Source organism: Myodes glareolus, chromosome 6 (genome assembly GCF_982192425.1).
Source record: "Myodes glareolus chromosome 6, mMyoGla1.1, whole genome shotgun sequence".
Classification (NCBI taxonomy): domain Eukaryota; kingdom Metazoa; phylum Chordata; class Mammalia; order Rodentia; family Cricetidae; genus Myodes; species Myodes glareolus.
The window spans coordinates 48,653,341-48,672,310 of record NC_142031.1 but is presented as its reverse complement, the minus strand read 5'-3'; the positions used below and the strand labels follow the sequence as shown (position 1 = coordinate 48,672,310).

Genomic DNA, 18,970 nt, shown 5'->3' with positions numbered 1-18,970 from the left:
TCCTCAGATGCTGGATATCTGTAAGATGCTGGATATGCTGAACGAGGCTGACACCAAGCACTATGGATTCCTCTAAACATCATCCAAAGCCACAGTGGTCCAGGAAGGGGCGGGTCTTGCGTGTGTCTTTGGAGCTGGGGCAATGTCAGCCAATTGGAGGCGAAAAGAGAGAAGCGACCAATGATAAACGGCTCTTGCGGGTGACTCTGCCAACGAGGATCCAGTTCGGCGCACGCACGCGCGTCGCGCTGGACTACGGAACGCTGCTGAACTAAGGGGACGAAAGGGATAGAACCGCGTGCGCCCGAGTCACGTGTCCCAGAGGTGCCCGAGTTCCTCTGGAGTCAGGGACATTTTCTGTAGGCAAAGGTCATAGGGCCTTGGGGTGGAGTGTGTGTGTCTGTGAGGTGGAGTTGGAGGAGCGTCCGACTGCGATGTGATCTCGGCCGGCCGGCCGAAGGACAAAGGTCTAGAGTTATGTCGGGGGGCCGTGGGCTGGTCGATCCGGTGGGGGCGTGGCCTTACGACTCGAAGAAGTAAGCGTGGGCGGGCTCTCCGCTGAGATCGAGTCCTGCGATGAGGAGGGCGGGGATGCCCACGGGTTTACTAGCAAATAGATAAGTAGAGACCACAACTGTCTTCCGAAGCTGCTATGATCCCTGCGCTGGCCTACTTTTAGATTGGAGGTGGTGACGTCAGGGGGCGGAATTAGCCTCACTAGGGGTGTGGCCTCAGCCCATCCTAGATGCGTCTGTGGGCGTGGCGTGGCAGCTCGGGGGCGCGGCTCAGGAGCGGGTGGACGATCCTGCTTCCGGATTAGATTATAGTGCTCAGGTTCTGGTTTTGCGCTTTCTTACTTAGGTTCCGCCTCATGGAGACTCCCGTGGCCGCCGCACCTGCTGGGGGTTTCTTCCCTTCGTTCCTGCTCCTGGCGTTTGGGACACTGGTGGCTGCTGTGTTGGGCACCGCTCACAGACTGGGGCTCTTCTATCAGCTGATGCACAAGGTGCTTACGGCAGGAGGAGAGGAGGGCTACGGGTTAGGAGGAGGGGCCTGAAGGCGCTCCTCCAGCTCATCCACTGTGCTGGTGGGTAAAGCGAGTCCCGACTAGTTCAGAGTGGTTGGAAAATTCTTTACAGAGCTTTGTCCCTTTGCCAAACTGTATATGGGCTCTGGACTTTGTATCTAGTTCGAGATAATGGGGAAACTGTCGCTGTCTGGATAGCACACACTCTGCCTACCTCCATACCCAGGGGCCTGAGTCATTTTAACAGAGTAGTCTTTTTAAACATAGTGGGATTGGTGGGCAGAAGGCAGGCAGGCGAGGGACTGGGCTCTGATACTAGGCCACATGAGGTGTTCAAAGCTCTTCGAGGGAGGGACTTTCTTAACATATCTCTTACTATCGAAATAGGTGCTATCATTTCTGACCTTGTGCCCACAAGAGGAAACCGATCCACAGAAAAGTTTAGTATTTGCTCTAGATGACAGGTTTGGAAAGAGCTGACCCCACACGTCATATTCTAAATCACTTGTTCCATTGTGAGAAATTTTCACCCCCCCCCCAGTCCTTTCTCTTCTAGTGGAGCTGTGTCAGTGACCTTGAGGTGTGTGTGGCCGTTGGTTGGAAGCTATGCGGTTACCGAGGCTTGGATGCTCAGAGCAGTCTGTGCCAGGAGGCACTTCCGTGCTAGGCATGTGGCAGCTGGCAGCCTGTCAGCTGGACACGAGGCTCGTGAGCAGAGTGAGAGGGAGGCAATAGGCTGGAATTAGCACTCTAGGTGCCAGGCCCTGCAGGGATACCAGAAAGCAGGCATGAGGCCAAGCCAGGGGCCTTCGGCCTCTTGCCAAGCTCCCCTGGGTTCTGTCGATCTGCCCTCATTTTCTCCTGACTGGTTGAGTATCTCTGGAGCAGGCGATGTAATCTACTGAGCCATGTAAGAACATAGCCCCTATCTTAGGAGGCTACTTGGTAGGCTGAGAAAAGATGACCACAGGTTCAAACTCAGCCTAGGCGACATGGGTTCAAAGCCATTCTAGGAAGCCTAGTGAGACCTTTAAAATGTAAAAAGGCTCATGAGGCAGCTCAGTGGTGGAGTGATTGTCTAGCATGGTCTGCACCTTGGGTTCAGTCCTCAGTGCTGCTGCAAAAAGAACGGGGTTCTGTTGGACTCTATCACTTGGCCAAGTCGTGGTGTCCTTAGCTGTAGGAAAAAGAGAACAGTAAGATTTGCTAAGACAGCATACCCTGACTATTTGCTATAGTGTGGTATGTGCCTAACCAACATCTGTGTTCTTCTGTCTCTCCCTCTACCCCTGGGCTGGCCTGCTACTGTCTTTTTCCTCATCTCCCCGGGCCCAGGTGGACAGGACAAGCATTCGGCATGGTGGGGAGAGTGTGGCGGCTGTGCTCAAGGCCCATGGTGTACGTTTTGTCTTCACATTGGTTGGTGGGCACATTTCCCCACTGCTGGTAGCCTGCGAGAAGCTGGGCATCCGTGTGATAGACACTCGCCATGAAGTCACTGCCGTGTTTGCTGCCGATGCCGTGGCCCGCCTGACTGGTAAGGGCTGGGGTCTGGCGGGACAGTGACACGGAACCTGTACACCAGAGGCAGAGGTGTGGGGGTAGGATGATGACTGGCAGGGTGGCATGGTTGTCATCAGCTCTGTCTTCCAGGGACAGTGGGCGTGGCAGCAGTGACAGCTGGTCCTGGCCTTACCAACACAGTGACTGCAGTGAAGAATGCTCAGGTGGCCCAGTCTCCGGTCCTGCTTCTGGGTGGGGCTGCCAGCACCCTGCTGCAGGTGTGTAGTAAGAGGAGCAGGCTGTGTCCTTAAGCGTGGTCAGGGTCCCCAGAAAAAGCTTCCTGAACTTACCTGATAACCATTCTACCCCTTCTCTGCCAGAAACGGGGAGCACTCCAGGCCATTGATCAGATGTCTCTGTTCAGACCGCTTTGCAAGTTTTGTGCCTCTGTGCGAAGGGTACGAGACATCGTACCTACCCTGAGGGCTGCAATGGCTGCTGCCCAGTCAGGCACTCCAGGTAGGTGGAGGAGGGAGCTGGATAGCAATAAGGCCCTGGGGTTCAGGAGTTGCAACAGCAGACACCATAGGCTCGGAGTCTTCCTGTCCCTGCAGGTCCGGTGTTTGTAGAGCTGCCTCTGGATGTGCTGTATCCCTACTTCATGGTAGAGAAGGAGATGGTGCCAGCCACGCCGCCCAAGGGCCTCATGGGTCGAGTGGTCTTATGGTGAGACCTACCATCCCTCTACACGCCTCCTCCATTGTCCGCCTCTTTCCCAGTCTTCTACCCACACACACCCTCCTTCCTTTCTCATTCATTGAGTACACGTGAACTCTGAGGAGCCAGCTCTGGGGAGAGCATTCCATGTAAAAAATAATGCGGGCGCATAAAGGTCCCAAGGCTGGAGGGTACTTAGTAGGTTTGGGAAGGCAAGGCTCAGAGGTTGAGAGGTTTTCCTATCTCCTTTCTTTATCCTTTTTCTCCACCCCAGTCACCTCCTCATTCCTGAGCTTCTCTGTCTTCTCCCTTTGCTTGTTCTTGCCCCTCCCCTCCCAAATATTTAGTGGGCCAGATCTCTGCACAAGATAGCAAGATAGGCATTGGATGTCGTCAGTGGACCAGATATTCAGGTTCCTGTGCAGTGGTTTGTGAGAGTTGTTCTGAGGACCAGATCAGGCAAAAGTGATTTTGTTCTGTGACCTTGCTCTGTAACTCATTCTATCCCAGAACTCTGTGTGGCCTAGGCTGTTCAAAAACTTGAAAATCCTCCTCTCTCAGTCTCTGAAATGCTGGGGTCACCAACAGGTGCTCCAGGCCTGTCGGGAGTCTTGTTCTTAAGGCTCCCCAGCTTTCAGTCATCTGGTCCTCTTCTCTTCCTGTCCTTTCTCTCAGAGTCACTTGGAAGGCTGGCTCTCTTCCTGCCTCCCCTTTATGTGTTTTTATTTTTATTGGTTTTATTGATAGGAGTTAGTTTTGGAGCCCATGCTGGCCCACAGTTGGGGTCAGTACTCTTGCCTCAGTATCTCTGGTGCTGGATGGCCTTTCCTTTTTAAACCATGTCCCCGTGACTTCCCATGTTCTTGGCCTCATCTTAGCTCCTTGCAGCCTTGACTCAAACAGACGAGACAGGCTTTAGCTCTGAGCCCTGACTGTTTCTTGTTGACACTGTCTATCTTTAATGAGACGGCGTGTTCCTTGAGGGCAAGGCCTGGGCAGGATTTCTTTTTGTGTCACAGGGCCTTAGAAACTTGAGGCCTGGGGCCCAGTGAGTAGAGAGACAGAGAGACACTGCAAGAGTGAATGGGTGACATTAATTACTCCCACGGACAGAGCATTTTGCAGTTTGCCTCCTTCCCTTCTGGTGGTGTTGGAGGTGGAAAGTAAGGCTTCATATACACCAGGCAAGGGCTTTAACACTGAGCCACATTCCCAGACCACAGCATGCCTCATAACCTAAGAGGTAGCTATAGGAACTTTCCCAGTTTGCAGAGGAGGAAGATCAAAATGGTAAAGGAACTGGCCCAAAGTCACACAGCTGGGACACTGTAGGGGCAGGGTCTCACCCGTCGGTTCAGTTTCTGTGCAGTGTTTTATGCCTGGGGGCTATGTCAGATTAGGGTGGTGATCTGAAAGGAGGAGTAAGCACCTGGTGACTTAGCCATTTGGTGTCCCTGTGTCATGATTTTCATCCCATTTGACTCTTCTCAGCCTCCAGAATCCTGTATTAACTTTAGTGACTGATTCCTCCCTGTTCTCACAGGTACTTACAGAACTGCCTGAACAACCTCTTTGTTGGAGCTTGGGAGCCTCGTCCTGAGGGACCGCTGCCCCTGGACATTCCCCAGGCATCTCCCCAACAGGTGAATCAACTCTCTTTCCTGGCCTAGGACTCCCACTTGGCAAGGCCTTGGCAGATCTTCTCTTGGCCAGTGCTGGGCCTCAATCTTTTGGGCTCGTGGGAACCCTGAGATGACCCTTTACATTTTAAAAAAATGTTTGTGTGTTGTGTTTATACCGCTGCTTTCATGTGGAGGTCAGAATATAACCGTGTGGAATTGATTCTCTCTTTCTGCCTTGACATAAGTTCTGGGGACTCGGTTCAGGCTTTCCAGGCAAGTGCTATGAGTTGCTAGCTGTCTTGCCAGGATGGCCCTTTGATCTCTACCTGCCACCCCAGGTCCAGCGCTGTGTGGAGATCCTGAGCCGGGCCAAGAGACCCCTGCTGGTGCTGGGGAGCCAGGCTCTGCTGCCCCCGACCCCTGCCAACAAGCTTAGGTGAGGAGTTCCCACCCTGTCTTGGAACAATGGTCGTGGTCGCTGGTGTTCCAGCGGCCTTGGTCATACTGACATCTGCCCTACCTGGACTCTCACCCGACAGGGCTGCTGTGGAGACCCTAGGAGTCCCTTGCTTCCTGGGGGGGATGTCTCGGGGGCTGCTGGGCCGCAACCACCCTCTCCATATCCGGCAGAACCGCAGTGCTGCCCTGAAGAAAGCAGACGTTGTTGTCCTGGCAGGTGGGCTCGGCCTCCCATTATTCCCTTCACCCCTGACTTCGTCCATCCTCACATCCAGCATCCTTCCTTTGTGATCGCTCATACTTCCTCCTCTGCATCCACCCCTCCCTTCTAAAGGCCTTCAAACAAGCTTGAATACACAAGCCAGCAAACACCTCAGACTGCAGCTTTGTGCTGACCTGGCTCCTCCCAGAGCAAGCATGCACTGTGGGCACTTGCCGTGTCCACACATTTTTACACAAACTATTTTGTATCCCATCAGTCACATGACAGGTGTACCCTGTCAGCTCTTGCTCTGTATAGCTGTGTACCGCTTCATGACAGAATGCATTCTGGGAAATGTGTCCATAAGTGGTTTTCTTGTGTGGATTTTGAATGTGTATACACAAGCCAGTGGCTGGCTGGGAAACTGCTGGGTCGTGTCATTCACAAGACCACAGTCGTGTATATGAACTGTCACCGACTGAAACATTGATAGGCTGTACAGGACTGTAATGGTACTCCATATCCAGTGGCTTATAAGAAGTTCACAATGACTTACATCTCACCAGCAGGCTAGATAGGAATCCTCCCTTCCTTTGTGGTGTTGAGACTATTAGAATCCAAGGCCTTGTATTTGCTAAATGAGTTTTCTGCCACTGAGCTATATAAAACCCCCAAACCCTCATGACCTTTTGACCTTTTCTCTCAGTATGCACACCGTTGCTTTTGCCATGGTTTCTTGATCAGAGCTAGTCAAGAGGCCCAGAATCAAGAACTGAAAAGTCATGCTGGCCAGATGGCCTCATGGGTAAAAATGCTTGTTGCTAAGCCTGATAACCTGAGTTTGATCCCTGGACCGCACATAGTGGGAGTAGAAAACTGCCCCTTGCAAGATGTTTTTCACCCGCAATGTAAACATCTGTAAGGTTCCTGCAAGTGGTACAGACGTAAGGAAGGGGGGCTGTCCTGCATTCAGTGTGCCACAATGGATCAGGAGTGAGGTATTGCCCACTGACACCCTGCCTGTCACCCCAGGAGCTGTATGTGATTTCCGCCTGTCTTACGGTCGTGTTCTCAACCACAAGAGCAAAATCATCATTGTCAATCGGAACCGGGACGATATGTTGCTCAACTCAGACATCTTCTGGAAGCCCCAGGAGGCTGTGCAGGGTGAGCATACCCCAGAAGTCCTTACCACGTGCGTGGCTTCTTTCATCTGGCCTCTGTTGAAACTTCAACTGAATGTCAGGTCTGGCCCCTGCACCAGGGGACAGTTAGGCAACCTGAGACACATTTGGCTTGCAAACTGATCAGTGCTTCTGAAGGAATGGAGGGAGGGTGGGTGCAGAGGGAGGTTTGGGATTTTGCATTTCATCAACTCCTGTATGCTGCCTGCTGCTGCTTTTGACTGACCCATGACCCCTGAGCCTCTCTGTTATTCTAACCCTCCTGATTTTTGTCCACTTTCCATGCCATACCCTGACCACTATTCTAAGGACATCGACTCTCTTGTAGCATAGGGAACAGGGTCCTTTAGGATTTAACCAGAGAATTGATTCCACCTTGTGTGTTAGGGACGGTCCCTCCCAGAAGTTGATGAGCAGCAGGTGGAAGATGGCAGGCTGGGCAGGGAGGGACTGCTAAAAGGAGTTAGACAATCTGGGGATGCTGCTGCATGCCTGTGATTCCAGCTGCTTGGTGGGAAGGAGGTGAGGGAACAGAGACCAGATTACCTATTTGAGGCCTTACTTACTTAGCAAGATCTATCTCAAAATAAAAGAACTCCAGCGTCACCTGTGATAGCACACACTTAGTCTTTGTTTGTTTGGAAACAGGGTCTCACTATGTAGCTCTAGCTGTCTTGGAACTCACTGTGTAGATCAGGCTGGCTGGCCTTGAACTCACAGAGATGTGCCTGCCTCTGTTCACCAAGTGCAAGGATTAAAATGTGCCACTACACATGGTGATGGTGGTGCACACTTGTAATTCCAGTATGGAAGCAGAACCACTGAGAGTTTGAGCCAAATCCTTGGTGAATAGTGAGTTTAAGGCTAGCCTAGGCTGCAGTGTGATATCTTGCCCCACCTCCCCCCCAAAAAAGCCTGAGTGGGATGGGGTGGTAAGTTTGGTGGCACGGGCCTACCACTAAGAAGGCAGAGGCAGGTAGATTTCTGAGTTTAAGGCCAACCTGTTCTACATAGGGAGTTCGAGGCCAGACAGTGCTACATAGAGAAACCATGTCTCAAAAACACAAAGTAACACAAAATAAACAATGAAATAAAAGCCCACCATGAAAGTAGTGCCTATATGCTTGGGCTTGGAAGACTTCCTTAGTGGGTGACATATTTTGGAGGCAGACTTGACAGTACTTGGTGCCTCTGGGTTATGATGGGAAGGGAGATAATGAGGCCAGCATGGTTTCCAACTTCCCTGCACCTCATTTATCAGGTCTTGCCTTTTGTCTTGCCAAGACACCTGCATCAGTTCTCAAAGGCTCTTGGAGGGGCTTTACCAGCCTTGTCCTGAGAACGCCTCTGGCCCATTTTCCTCCCAGATGCTGCTGTTAGCTTCCTGTTACGTTTGAGCCTCTAGTGCTGGAAGGGCAGGAGGAAGCTGCTGCCTGGCAGCTGGCCCTATGGCTGTGCTTTCTTCTTTTCTAGGAGATGTGGGTTCCTTCATGCTCAAGCTGGTGGAAGGCCTTCAGGGCCAGGTGTGGGCCTCAGATTGGGTCGAGGAGCTTCGGAAAGCCGACCAGCAGAAGGAACAGACTTATCGGTCAGTCTGGGTAGAGTGGCCATGGCAAGGGTAAGGAGTGGAAGAGGTCATTGCCAACCAGCCGTACTGACCTCCAGTGTCCTTTTCAGGGACAAGGCTGCAATGCCTGTGTCTCGGCACCTGAATCCAGTGCAGGTGTTACAGCAGGTGGAGGAGACTGTGCCTGACAACGCACTTCTTGTGGTTGATGGTGGGGACTTTGTGGCCACAGCCGCCTACTTGGTACAGCCCCGAGGGCCCCTGCGCTGGCTCGATCCTGGTAAGAAAAAGCCCACACCCGGGGCAGCTTGCACTGCATGGACCCTTCACAGCAATTTGCTCCTATCTTCCTAGGAGCCTTTGGGACTCTGGGAGTTGGTGCAGGGTTTGCACTTGGGGCTAAGCTGTGTCAGCCGGATGCCGAGGTGAGGCATTGGATGTGGGAGACTTGCTGCTTTCTGGGCTGTGAACCACCCTAACTGCCCTGGGTCCCCCCTACCAGGTTTGGTGCCTGTTTGGGGATGGTGCCTTTGGCTACAGCCTCATCGAGTTTGACACGTTCGTGAGACACAAGGTGACTGGGCTGTCTTGAGGGAAGCTTATGGGATATGGGTTCTGGGATATGTCATCCAGGGTGAGCTGTGGGGGTTGGGAAGAAGAAGGAGGAGGAGGGAAGGGGCTTCCCTCAGTGGACCACAGGCCTTGTCTTGTGTCTGGTCAGACCTTTGGACTGATGGCTGTTGCCTTTTTTCCCCTGCAGATACCAGTGATGGCCTTGGTAGGGAATGATGCAGGCTGGACCCAGATTTCTCGGGAACAGGTGTCCAGGTTGGGCAGTGACGTGGCCTGTAGCCTGGCTTACACTGGTGAGGGGTCAGAATATTTTATGTCCAGTTGGGTTTCTGTTACTTTCCTTGGTGGACCCTCTGCTATTGTCTGATTTATTTTCTTTTAGATTATCACAAGGCAGCCATAGGTCTGGGGGCCCAGGGATTGATACTGTCACGGGACAATGAGGATCAAGTGGTCAAGGTACTTCGTGAAGGCCAGCAGCTGTGCCGGGAGGGCCATGCCGTCGTGGTCAACATCCTGATTGGGAGGACAGATTTCAGAGATGGTTCTATTTCTGTATAGGGCCGTGTATGGGTTAGTGTGCTTGCCTCTGTACCTGGACTATGCCTGGCCCAAGTTTTCATCCTTTCCTGCTCTGAGCTTGTCTCACAAGGCTCAACAATTCTACAACCCTCCGCGTGGGTAATGGAGGGATCAAAGCTCAAAGAGGCACCTTGGTGACCCTGTGTAGCAGCTCTTTCCACAGGCCCAGCCTTTCTCCCGCTTACAGACTGAATAAACCTCCTAGCCACATGAGCCCAAGGACTCAGTCACGTAACATGTGTATACTGGTTTATTTATTGTCCACAAGGTCGAAGTAGTGGAAAAGAAATGGGAGACTGGAAGGGGACCTCATTCTTCCACTTGATCTCTGGGAATTTTGGGGTACCTGGGATGGCAAATACTATCCCACTCTATGGTCCCTGAAAGAGTTCCACATGCCCACTCCAGAGAGGCCAGTGCACACAAATCCTCACACAGACACACACATGCATGGAGGCAATAAATATTTTCCGTACCAAAGTGCCCCCAACCTGATACCTCAGGTGGGGTCCCTCCAAAGGGGAGGGGTTAAGTGCTCAGTTTTTTCAGGGGTGGGAAAGGGCTGCTGGGGAAAGGAAGGGTCGGACTCTGCCTCTACTTGCTGGTTGGAGGTTCATCTTGGAGGTCTTCCCTGGAAGAGAGGGTTGGGGGAAATCAGCTGTTTTGCTATAGGCCTAAGCTGCCCTTTCACAGATGGCGGCCAAGTCTGGGGCCATGTCCCTTAAGAAGAACCTCCCTGACTGTCCTTAGAGAGACAGAGTGTAGTGCTTGATGCTAATACTGGTTTGGTTGGCAGCAGCAAGAGGGTTGACTAGGGATGTCTCCACACCCCAGGGTGATGCTCACAGTAATTGGTGTTCCCCTACAAAGGGGGAGGCAAGAGAGGCCAGCCTAGCAAGCAGAACTGTCTCTGGCAGCGAGGAAGCCCTGGTGCTCAGGAGAGGCTATGGCATCAGTGCTTAAAATGCCAAGAGCCTGGTCTTTGCAACTAGGGCCTAAACAATGGCACTAGAAGCTGGGAATGATTCTTAGCATAGGAGGCTGGTCCCTTGGCAACTCCTTAGCACAGGGGCTCAGCCTGAGCAACTCTGGTCAGTTCCTTTTAGGTCATCAGGGCACTGCCTTAGTAACTTGGAATCCAGTCACCAGTACCCAGAACCTGGTCTTTAGCAACCAGGAAGCAATTCCTTATTAGCCAGAGTCCAGCACCTGCTTCAAGGACTCAGAGACACACATTGATCTGCTTGGAGAGTTCTCTCTCCAGATCCAGGATGAGTGCATCAAAGTCTTTGAGATTCAGGTGTGGGTTGAAGGGTGCATCAAATTCATCTTCGAAGTCAGTAGTGCCCCTCTGCTCTCCGGTCTCATCATCATCTTCCTCACTGTCTGTCACATGGTCATAGTCAGGCCCGGACAGGAAGTCCCGTCCATGCGGCAGTAAGTCTCTTCCACACACACTCCAGTCGCCTGCATAGCGGTTGCTTGGGGGGCTTTCAGGGCCTCCGCGACCTCGGGGCCGAGTTACCACTTCGGGGCCCACCAGTGGCAAGTGCACAGGCGGCTGTCGTTTGGGTCGCAAATAAGGTGCTACGTCTGAGGCTTCTGGTGGTCGGCGGGTATCTGCGGGGGTTCACAGGGAGGGTTATGAGATGTGATGCCGGGAAGTAGCATCTAGGTGCCTGATTGGCCTTCAGAGAGGCAAGCTTACACGTTTACCCCCCCAAGGGGCGTGGCCTTCCTTATATTCCAGCCCATGATTAGTTAGTAGGGAAATATATCAGGGAGGCTGATAGGAATGGTCGATGTTCACCTGGCCAAGACTGTAGCAGGTAATGCAGGACTTCGATGTGGCGCTTGAAGTCCACAGCGCTGGTGACGCCTGGGCCTGAGCTACGGAGCCGCGGCCGAGCCGGTGTCTGTCTTGCTGGCAACAACACTGGTCCGAAGCACACTGCCAAGTTCTGCGGGGTCATGCGGTTGTGGGTGTGGAAGGAAGAAACGAGGCGCAGGTGGTCCAGGAGAAGCGTCAGCGTGGCCTGTGGAGAGGGTTGCGGGGGTTGGGGCACGAAGGGGATAAACCTGAGCCTGTTACGCTTTGTGGGACACTTAGGGGTGGCTTAGAGTGGAGAAACTTCGGTACAAGTTCTCATAGCCATAGGGAGGTGTTAGTATTTAGGAATGTATTTTGCTGAATACAAATATTTTGTTGAAATTAAGGCCAAGGACAATTTAGCTTTGAACTGGAAGGGTTTGAACTCCAACCCACTCCATGTTAGGCAATATTAGCATGAATTTTATTTTACAGATGAACAGAAGCACAGTTTCAAGGACTTTCTCAAGATACCACAGCCAGGAATTTCCCTTGCGTTAGGCTGGCAGACCTGTTTGCTCAGTTTGTTACACAGCCCAGGCTGCCTTGGAAGTAGCTATGTATCTTAGGCTGGTCTCCAACTCGAAATCCTCCTGCCTTTGACTCGAATGCTAGGAGTAGAGGCACGTAACACTATGCCTGCCTAGAGTGTGAGTTTTGGACCAATCTTGGCTGTTTGACCTTGGTTTCCTAATCCAGGGACTGACAGGTAATAACATGAGCTTTGCTGGGATGTGATGATCCCTTATGCTCACTACACTTCAGGCATGGCTAAAGTGCTTCCCTGCTATCAACTACTCTATAATGTCCCAATGTTCCCAGCAGGGTCACTCACTCTCTCCACATCTGGCAGGCAGCTGAGGAGCCCTCTGGTGCCCTCAGGACCCAGGGAAGCCCTGCCTGGATGTCCTTGGGCCATGGCCTCCAGCACCACCTGGTAGAGGGGCTGGGTGATGAGCGGAGTAGGCAGCTCCCGGAGATAATCCTTGAGGATGCCTGTGGACAGAGGGGCCCCTCTGGTTAAGACACCCTGGCTCCTGAAACCAGAGGGGTCTCTGGGCTGGCAGTAGTAGTGGGAAGAGGGCAGGTATAAGAAGTGAGAACAAGATCAGAGAGGAGGGAGGAAGTTTCATTGCGGGAGGGAACGAGCAGGCAGGGGAGAGGGGCTATGTGGACCTGTGATGACATTGATATCAGGGTACACATCTTCGGAGAGGCACACAGCTGCACTATCCTGCTCAAAGGCATCCCGAAGCTCTTTCTTCACTGCTGCTGAGCCACACAGACGGTACAGCCCCACTACCTGGGGATACAGACAGAGAAAGGATGTCTTCTAGCAGCCACAGGCAAGGACTGTTGGGTTGGGGCTGGATGTCTGGACAAGGGTGACAGTGGCTGTTTTGGCCTGGGAGGGTGGGACCATTCACACACATCTTCACTGGCTGCCTTCCCACAGATGCAACAACTGTCCTAAGTGCCCCTGGGCCAGGACAAATAGCTCAGCACAGCAGTTCAGCCAGGACAGGAGGCTACAGAGTGTGCTCAAGGCCAGCCTGTCTCCAAAAGTAAAAAGTTGGCTGGGAGTGTGACTCAATGGTAAAGTGCCTGCTGAGCATGTATGAGGCCTAGGTTCAGTCCCCCAGCACCAGGAAAAAAACAAAACCCCAGACACATACATAGCTTTCTAAATCCCTTAGTTTGGACCACCTCCTCCGACTTCACAGTTCATATCTTCCAGGAAGCCCTCTTTGATTAGCTCAGACCCCACCCCCTTTCGCTTTATTTATTTATAAAGAGTCTTACTGTGTTGCTCAGCTGCCCTTGGATTCTCCATCTTGCCCTAGCATTTCTAGTGCTGGGGCGTGTACCACCATGCTGGGCTACCTCCTTTCTTAACTACCCTCTGAGCTACAGTTTGGCACCCGTGAACTGTCTGTCATCTCTCTCACTCCAGGAGACTGAGCTCTGTGAGGGCTGAGATACTGTAATAAAATGGACAGATGATCCGTGGGTCCTAGTGCTGTGGGGGAGGATTTCTTTTCCCTCAGTGAGTGTTGGATCCCCGAACAGCTCAGGTTGGTGAAGGGGTTCCAGGGAGTAAGGTAGCAGGAGGGGGTACTGATGCTCACTCGCAGCCCGCGGCATTCGATCTGCCCCACACACTTTCGAATGATGAGAGGCACCTGGCCAGGCGACTGTTCACGTTCTACCAGTAGCTGCAGAGGGAGCCCGAAGACACGGGGCTCCACTGTGTCAGGGGCTTCTTGCTGTTCAGACAGTGTTAGCTTGGCATAAAGAAGTCCCTGGGGTTCCAGACGAATGGCCAGTTGTTGAGCCTGGCACCCTAAAGACGCAAGGAGGACTGAGTTAGTTCTGTCCCAAAGGTTCTTGTGTCCTGGCTACCTTCATCTAGGACAACCCTCCCTCGTGGAGCCCAGACCTCCTGGGTGCTGTGAGAGGTCTTGATGTTGCTTTTCCTTCCTGGAAGTCCCATGTCTTACCTCGAAAGATGGTTGGCAGTAACACAGTGCCCTGGGCGCAGGGCCGGTGCCGCCTTACACCGGGATCCCATGCAAGTACCAGGGCCCGCAGCAGCCGAGCAGCCTCCAGCTCCAAGTGGAAGGTGTGGTCCAGTCTCAGGAAGTCTGGTCCACCTCGAAGTGGCCCTGTGCGGGCCCGAGCTACCCCATCCACTTGGAGAAGGCAGCAGAGATCTCGAGGAGTGGCCCCTGGAGTTGGCCGCAGACCCCCTAGCCCATACAGGTGCAGGCTGAGACGTCCCCAGAGTGCAGCTGGAGGCGCCCGAGCTGATGAGCCCACCTCATAAGGTCGGAAGGCAGTGGGTGATGGTGGTCCCCCAGGACGCTCCGGAGAATCACCATCGCTGAGGTACCCACCCCTTGGGCTCCTAGTGCCTCCGGCCACTGATGCCTGCCCAGGAGTCCCCACGCTGCTGTCCAGGTGGTAGCGGCTGATGACAGAGCCTGCTGGGGCCGTTCTCTCTCGTTCCCGGGCAGTGCGGGTACTTCTTAAGCTCAGGCGGCGCCGCAGCTCTGGCAGCTTCTTCATCTTCATAGAGAGGCGCCTAGCAGGGCCTGGGGACTTGGTACGGGAAGTTTTGGTAGAGGGGCTGGTAGGGACTGCGCCTGTAGGGAGAGCAAATCTCAGGTGACAGGCCTGGGCTTGGGGTATGATGCTTGTTGTCCCTAGGGGGCTGGGTATGAACCTTGGGCACACCTGGTTTGGAGTGTGAGTTTGTGCATGCTTGCAGGTGGGAATATGACTGTTACGCTTTGCGCCTACCTTGGATGATTGAGCCTTCTGTATCAGAGGAGGCTGGCTTTGATCCCAAGGGCTCAGATGCTGGTGGTCTGGGGTCTTCTTCAGGGATGGGGTTGTACCAAATCTCACCAGCAGGCTCCCCACTGCTAGGTGTCCCAGGCCCCAAAGATATCTCCTCTGGTGGTTTGGCTCCACTTAGCACCCACCGGCGGCTGCTGGGCTCCAGGCTTTGCAGGTAGGCCCCACGAGCAGGGCTCCGAGGTGCCTCTGGGCTGGGAGGTCCCTCTGCTCCAGCCTGGGACCCTTCAATGATTTGAGGCTCTGGTTCTGGGGGGTTGGGCTCTGAGCGCTGGGCTGGGCGGCCTGGTGGAAAAGGAAGGGAGTCAGACCCAACTCTCAAGTTTGCAACAGTGGAGCTACTTTGCTTCGGCCTCAGAGTCGATAAGTCGCTACCCCTTGGGACCTATTGTTTTGTTTGGTCCTAGCCACTAGTCAATACCTTCTCAGTCTCTAGTTTGGAGGTCCCCTGTCTCCAGCCCCTAGCACTCCAAGGAGAACTGTAACTAGCCGCGACTCCAGGTCAGGTATTCTTGGAACCTCAGGTCATTTTAGCCCTGTCTCCCGTCTTGAGATCTCTCATTAATCCCCCTTTGGAGTCTCCTGTCTGTTACTTCTCATTGAGTGGTCTTAAGTGAGTCATTTTCTTGAACCCCATGTCCTGTTTATGAGGAGATTATGCGTGTCCCCCCACCCCCAGGCTTGATTGAGGGAGCTCAGTGTGAGAAGCAGTGTTGGACAATAGGATTTGCAGCTCAGCTCACAGCCCCAGGAGATGCTGCGGAATTGAAGGCAGGACAGGAAATATGACAAGAAGTGCTGGTTTCTTTCTCATTCAGCCCCCTCTACCATTTTCCAAATTCTGCCCCAAGGTCCTCCCAGACCTTGCTCCTCAGCCCAAGCCAGGTTTCTACACTCAGTGCCCTATACACCGCTGGCACCCCCACCCCCACCCTGTCTTGGCTCCATTCTCTCCCTGACATCATGGTTGATTTCCTGTGTGTGTTTATGTGTGGGCACCCGGGTCCCTACTCTGGCCCTGGGAACCTTGGGACTCACTGGGAAAGGCCAGGGAGGAGGGGTCAGGCTCATGGTGTGGTGGCCTCCCTCCTTTAACTGGTTCCCTTCCAGGCTCCCTACCCCATACAGCTATCATTTCTCTAAGGTCCTGTCTTGCTTCCCTATAGACCCCCAGATTTAAGCACCTCCTCCTATTCCTACCCTCTAGCATTCTGCTTCACGTCTCTGTCATCAGTGGCATAGTCCAAAGGATTGTTTAAAGTCAGTTTACAGGCCCTAGACAAATCACCCAACAGCCACATGCCTCAGTTTCCCTTTCTGAGTAAGGAGGACAGTTTCTTGGGGTTGCCCATGGTAGGTGCGGCTGCACCCTCTGGTGCGGTGATGGCACGGAGGTTGGGAAAGGCTGCAATAACAGGTATAACCCGGAGTACCTTTCTCGGGTACAGGAGTGCGTCCTCCATCTCTCATCCTACAGAGCTCCCAGTGCCCACCGCCTGGCCGGGTGGCACAGCGGGTTCTCCGGCCACCCTCCAGGCGTCCCGTCGAGGCCCCATTTCCTGTCAGGGGCGAGGCTCCGCTCCCGGGCCTCCCAAGGCACCCGCGGGGCTGGCATCTTAGGCCAGCCGCACATAACGGTCCGCTGCCCCCCGCCTTGCAACGATCTGGTCCATATTCCTCTCCTGCAGCAGGGCTCAGCCCCGGCTTACTCTCCCAGGTTCCGCTGCGTTTCCTACCGCGGATCTGGGGACCCCAGGCCGGGCGGGGCTCCCATCTCCTCCTCCCCGCGAGCACCCGCACTCACCGCGCTCCTTCGCATCTGACTTTTTCCGAGGAAGTTTCTCCCGGCCCCGCAGGCGGGAGAAGGTCTTCCTAAGCAGCGGCTCGGCCATGCTGGGGCCGCGGCCCAGCCGAGTACGCGCCCCGGGGCTGCGGCCGCCCTCCCCGCCCGCCCCGCCCGCCCCCCGGCCCGCGCCGGCAGGAAGCGCATTCCGGGAATGCTTGGCCTTAACTTTTTTTTTTTTTTCTTTTCCCTTCCCGCGGCCCGAGCAGGCGATGCTGGGAGATGTAGTCGTCTGGGGCCGGGAGGGGACATGATGGGGTGCTGGGCCGATGGCCCCTCTTCAACTACAAATGTCATGACCTAGGCTGAACCTTCTGAAGCATCCCCTTGTATGATGGCATGCAGCAAATACTGTCCGGTCTCCAATAAAACGCATCCAAAGTACATATAATCCCACGCCTTCCTCCTGTACATCGAGCCCCCACATGACTTAATACCTCGCCCACGACTCTTTGGTCACCCTAATGCCATTCCTTGCCCCTTCCACCCTACCCAATTCCCTCACTCAACTCGTAATTACTACTGCTGTTTAGCAAACCATCCCCAAATTTAGTGGTGTCAAACAGCCGTGATGCTCACCGTTGCTGATACTGTCCGCTTTATATTGTCTACTTAGTGGAGAACACAGCAAGGGGAGGGATGTCTCCAAAATAAGAGGAAGTGGATGTAGGATCATCTGGAGGCATATGCATTCAGAGGCTCTACTTTTTTAAATTAATAATGAAATACTGGAGACTGGATGACTATAAAGTAAACTAACTTCACGGCTCTGAAGGTCCATAACATAGCTCTAGCATAGTCTTGGCTCTGATGACATCCTCAAAGCTGGTGACGTCATAGCAGCACATCTTGAGACAGGAAGAGAGAAATTCTGAGTTTGGGCTCACTCTTACAACAAATTTCAAAAACAGATTTTTTTTTTAATTTATGAATATATATGTGTCTCTGTGTATGTCAGATGGGTCTGGGTACCCACAGCGGCCAGAGGAATCAGATTCCTCTGGAATTTGAATTACAATTGTGAACCACCCGACATGTGGCTGAGGGAACACTACCTGGATACTCTGGACGAACAAGCGCTTTTCACTACTTAAGCTCTCTCTCCAGCCCCACAAATTAACTTTTGCAAGAACTAATTTGGTCCCAGGAGAACTATCTTTTGAAGGCAAACTCCCTGTGATATAGGCTCTCTTCGCATGCCCAGCCTATTAACAGTGCCACTAGGAGGTACGAGCTTCCAGCACATGGACTGTGGCAGAAACCATATCTAAACTAAAGCTCAGGTCTTACAGCTGCTGCCTGTCCCTGGCTGGACCTCCACTGGCACTGAGTGCCCACTGTGCGCCTCTACATGTGTCCTTGCCTTCCTCCTAGTTAGGTAGCTTTGGCGTACTTGGATTGCTTAGGTGTGTATACAGGGCTCTAAAGGTTAGCAGTGCAGAGTTTGCATAAACCTTTCTGGAAACCTTGCGTGAGTACTGCCTCTTCTGGTACAGATTCAGGAAGACACAGATGCCCCCTTTCTCAGTGTAAGGAAGACATGTCAAGCGGAGTTTGTCCAGGTGGATATAGGAGGAGAGACTGTTGTGATGCAATATTATGAAAAGAACTCTTACATCCTACGAACTTCTGCTGGACCTCACAGCCAGAGTTAATAATACGCCTTGGTCACTTAAGACTGCTCTCCTCCCCTACACTCAGCCTGTTTGTTTAACTTACCTTCAGAGAACAATGTAACAATCAACTCCACTTGCCTTGGACGTCCAGTGTAATCAACTTTATGCACCCTTAGATAATGCAGAGCCGTAATCTTCAATTATGTGCTCTTCCATGCTCCTGACTCAGATAATGCATGCGAATCCTTTGCTGAAAGCAGCAAATACAGAAGTTGGAAGCAACTTCCTTAAATCTGCCGAAAAGGTTGAAAGCAACTATTTGTGGACGTTGGTTGATAAACAGTGATGCTTGTTATCTGGGCTAGTTAGGATCAAATGGAGCAAGTGACTTCATCCCTTGTAAAACTCTGATAGAGGTTTCTGTAAAGTATCCCATTCCTTCTTCATGATGCTTTCTGTGCTGTTCAATAAAGAGAGAACACCACACCGCGCGTGCACACACACACACACACCTCATACAGCATAGAAACAGACAGAACAGACAGATACAGGTACAGGTAAAAATTTCAGAACCCTGTAACAGATAGAGGGCGGAAGACGAAGCGTGAAGTAGAGAAGTCAAACCCGGACTTACCCTTGGGTAGATGACACCAGACAGAAGCACTTTTGTTTCTCCAAGGTGACACTGATGATTGGTAACTTGAAGTTAATCACTGATGTGTATAATCCTGGCAGGAGACAGTGTGGTGGCTGCCTTGAGAAATACAACCTGCTTCACACCCATGTTCCGTGGTCCACGCAGGACCCCTGGTGGACTTCGAACTCAAATCAGATTAGGGTGCGTT

At 52.9% G+C, this 18,970-nt stretch overlaps 2 protein-coding genes across 5 annotated transcripts; one reads left to right on the top strand and one right to left on the bottom strand.

The window, feature by feature from the left end:
- The first annotated feature begins 227 nt into the window (after positions 1–227).
- On the top strand, positions 228–9,671 carry Hacl2 (2-hydroxyacyl-CoA lyase 2). 4 transcript variants are annotated; one of them, XM_048439961.3, is made up of 16 exons: positions 228–359; positions 862–1,006; positions 2,363–2,564; positions 2,681–2,808; positions 2,911–3,049; positions 3,145–3,256; positions 4,791–4,890; positions 5,208–5,305; positions 5,409–5,545; positions 6,563–6,697; positions 8,188–8,302; positions 8,392–8,561; positions 8,636–8,706; positions 8,784–8,855; positions 9,042–9,147; positions 9,237–9,671. In XM_048439961.3, the coding sequence occupies exons 2-16, from the start codon at positions 872–874 to the stop codon at positions 9,413–9,415; spliced, it is 1,899 nt and encodes a 632-aa protein (XP_048295918.2). In that variant the 5' UTR covers positions 228–359; positions 862–871; the 3' UTR covers positions 9,416–9,671. The 4 variants fall into 4 exon arrangements, with proteins under 4 accessions (XP_048295918.2, XP_048295921.2, XP_048295916.2 ...); XM_048439964.3 differs by having other exon boundaries at positions 230–324; XM_048439959.3 differs by having other exon boundaries at positions 256–467.
- On the bottom strand, positions 9,669–16,611 carry Syde1 (synapse defective Rho GTPase activating protein 1). Its single transcript, XM_048439957.3, has 8 exons — positions 16,471–16,611; positions 14,610–14,951; positions 13,808–14,452; positions 13,436–13,650; positions 12,483–12,609; positions 12,142–12,302; positions 11,247–11,472; positions 9,669–11,056 (listed from the first exon to the last, which is right to left on the bottom strand). Exons 1-8 carry the CDS (start codon positions 16,556–16,558, stop codon positions 10,659–10,661), a joined length of 2,202 nt encoding a protein of 733 aa, XP_048295914.3. The 5' UTR covers positions 16,559–16,611; the 3' UTR covers positions 9,669–10,658.
- Positions 16,612–18,970: the final 2,359 nt, after the last annotated feature.

Bases quoted from the DNA above. Each gene is read 5' to 3' on its own strand.
- Hacl2 (XM_048439961.3), top strand. From the start codon at position 872: ATGGAGACTCCCGTGGCCGCCGCACCTGCTGGGGGTTTCTTCCCTTCG. The intron at 1,007-2,362 runs GTGCTTACGGCA...CCCCGGGCCCAG, and splicing joins TCTATCAGCTGATGCACAAG to GTGGACAGGACAAGCATTCG. The intron at 6,698-8,187 runs GTGAGCATACCC...CTTCTTTTCTAG, and splicing joins GCCCCAGGAGGCTGTGCAGG to GAGATGTGGGTTCCTTCATG.
- Syde1 (XM_048439957.3), bottom strand. From the start codon at position 16,558: ATGGCCGAGCCGCTGCTTAGGAAGACCTTCTCCCGCCTGCGGGGCCGG. The intron at 12,610-13,435 runs GTGAGCATCAGT...CTGTATCCCCAG, and splicing joins TCGAATGCCGCGGGCTGCGA to GTAGTGGGGCTGTACCGTCT. The intron at 11,473-12,141 runs GTGAGTGACCCT...CCCTCTCCACAG, and splicing joins GCCTGCCAGATGTGGAGAGA to GCCACGCTGACGCTTCTCCT.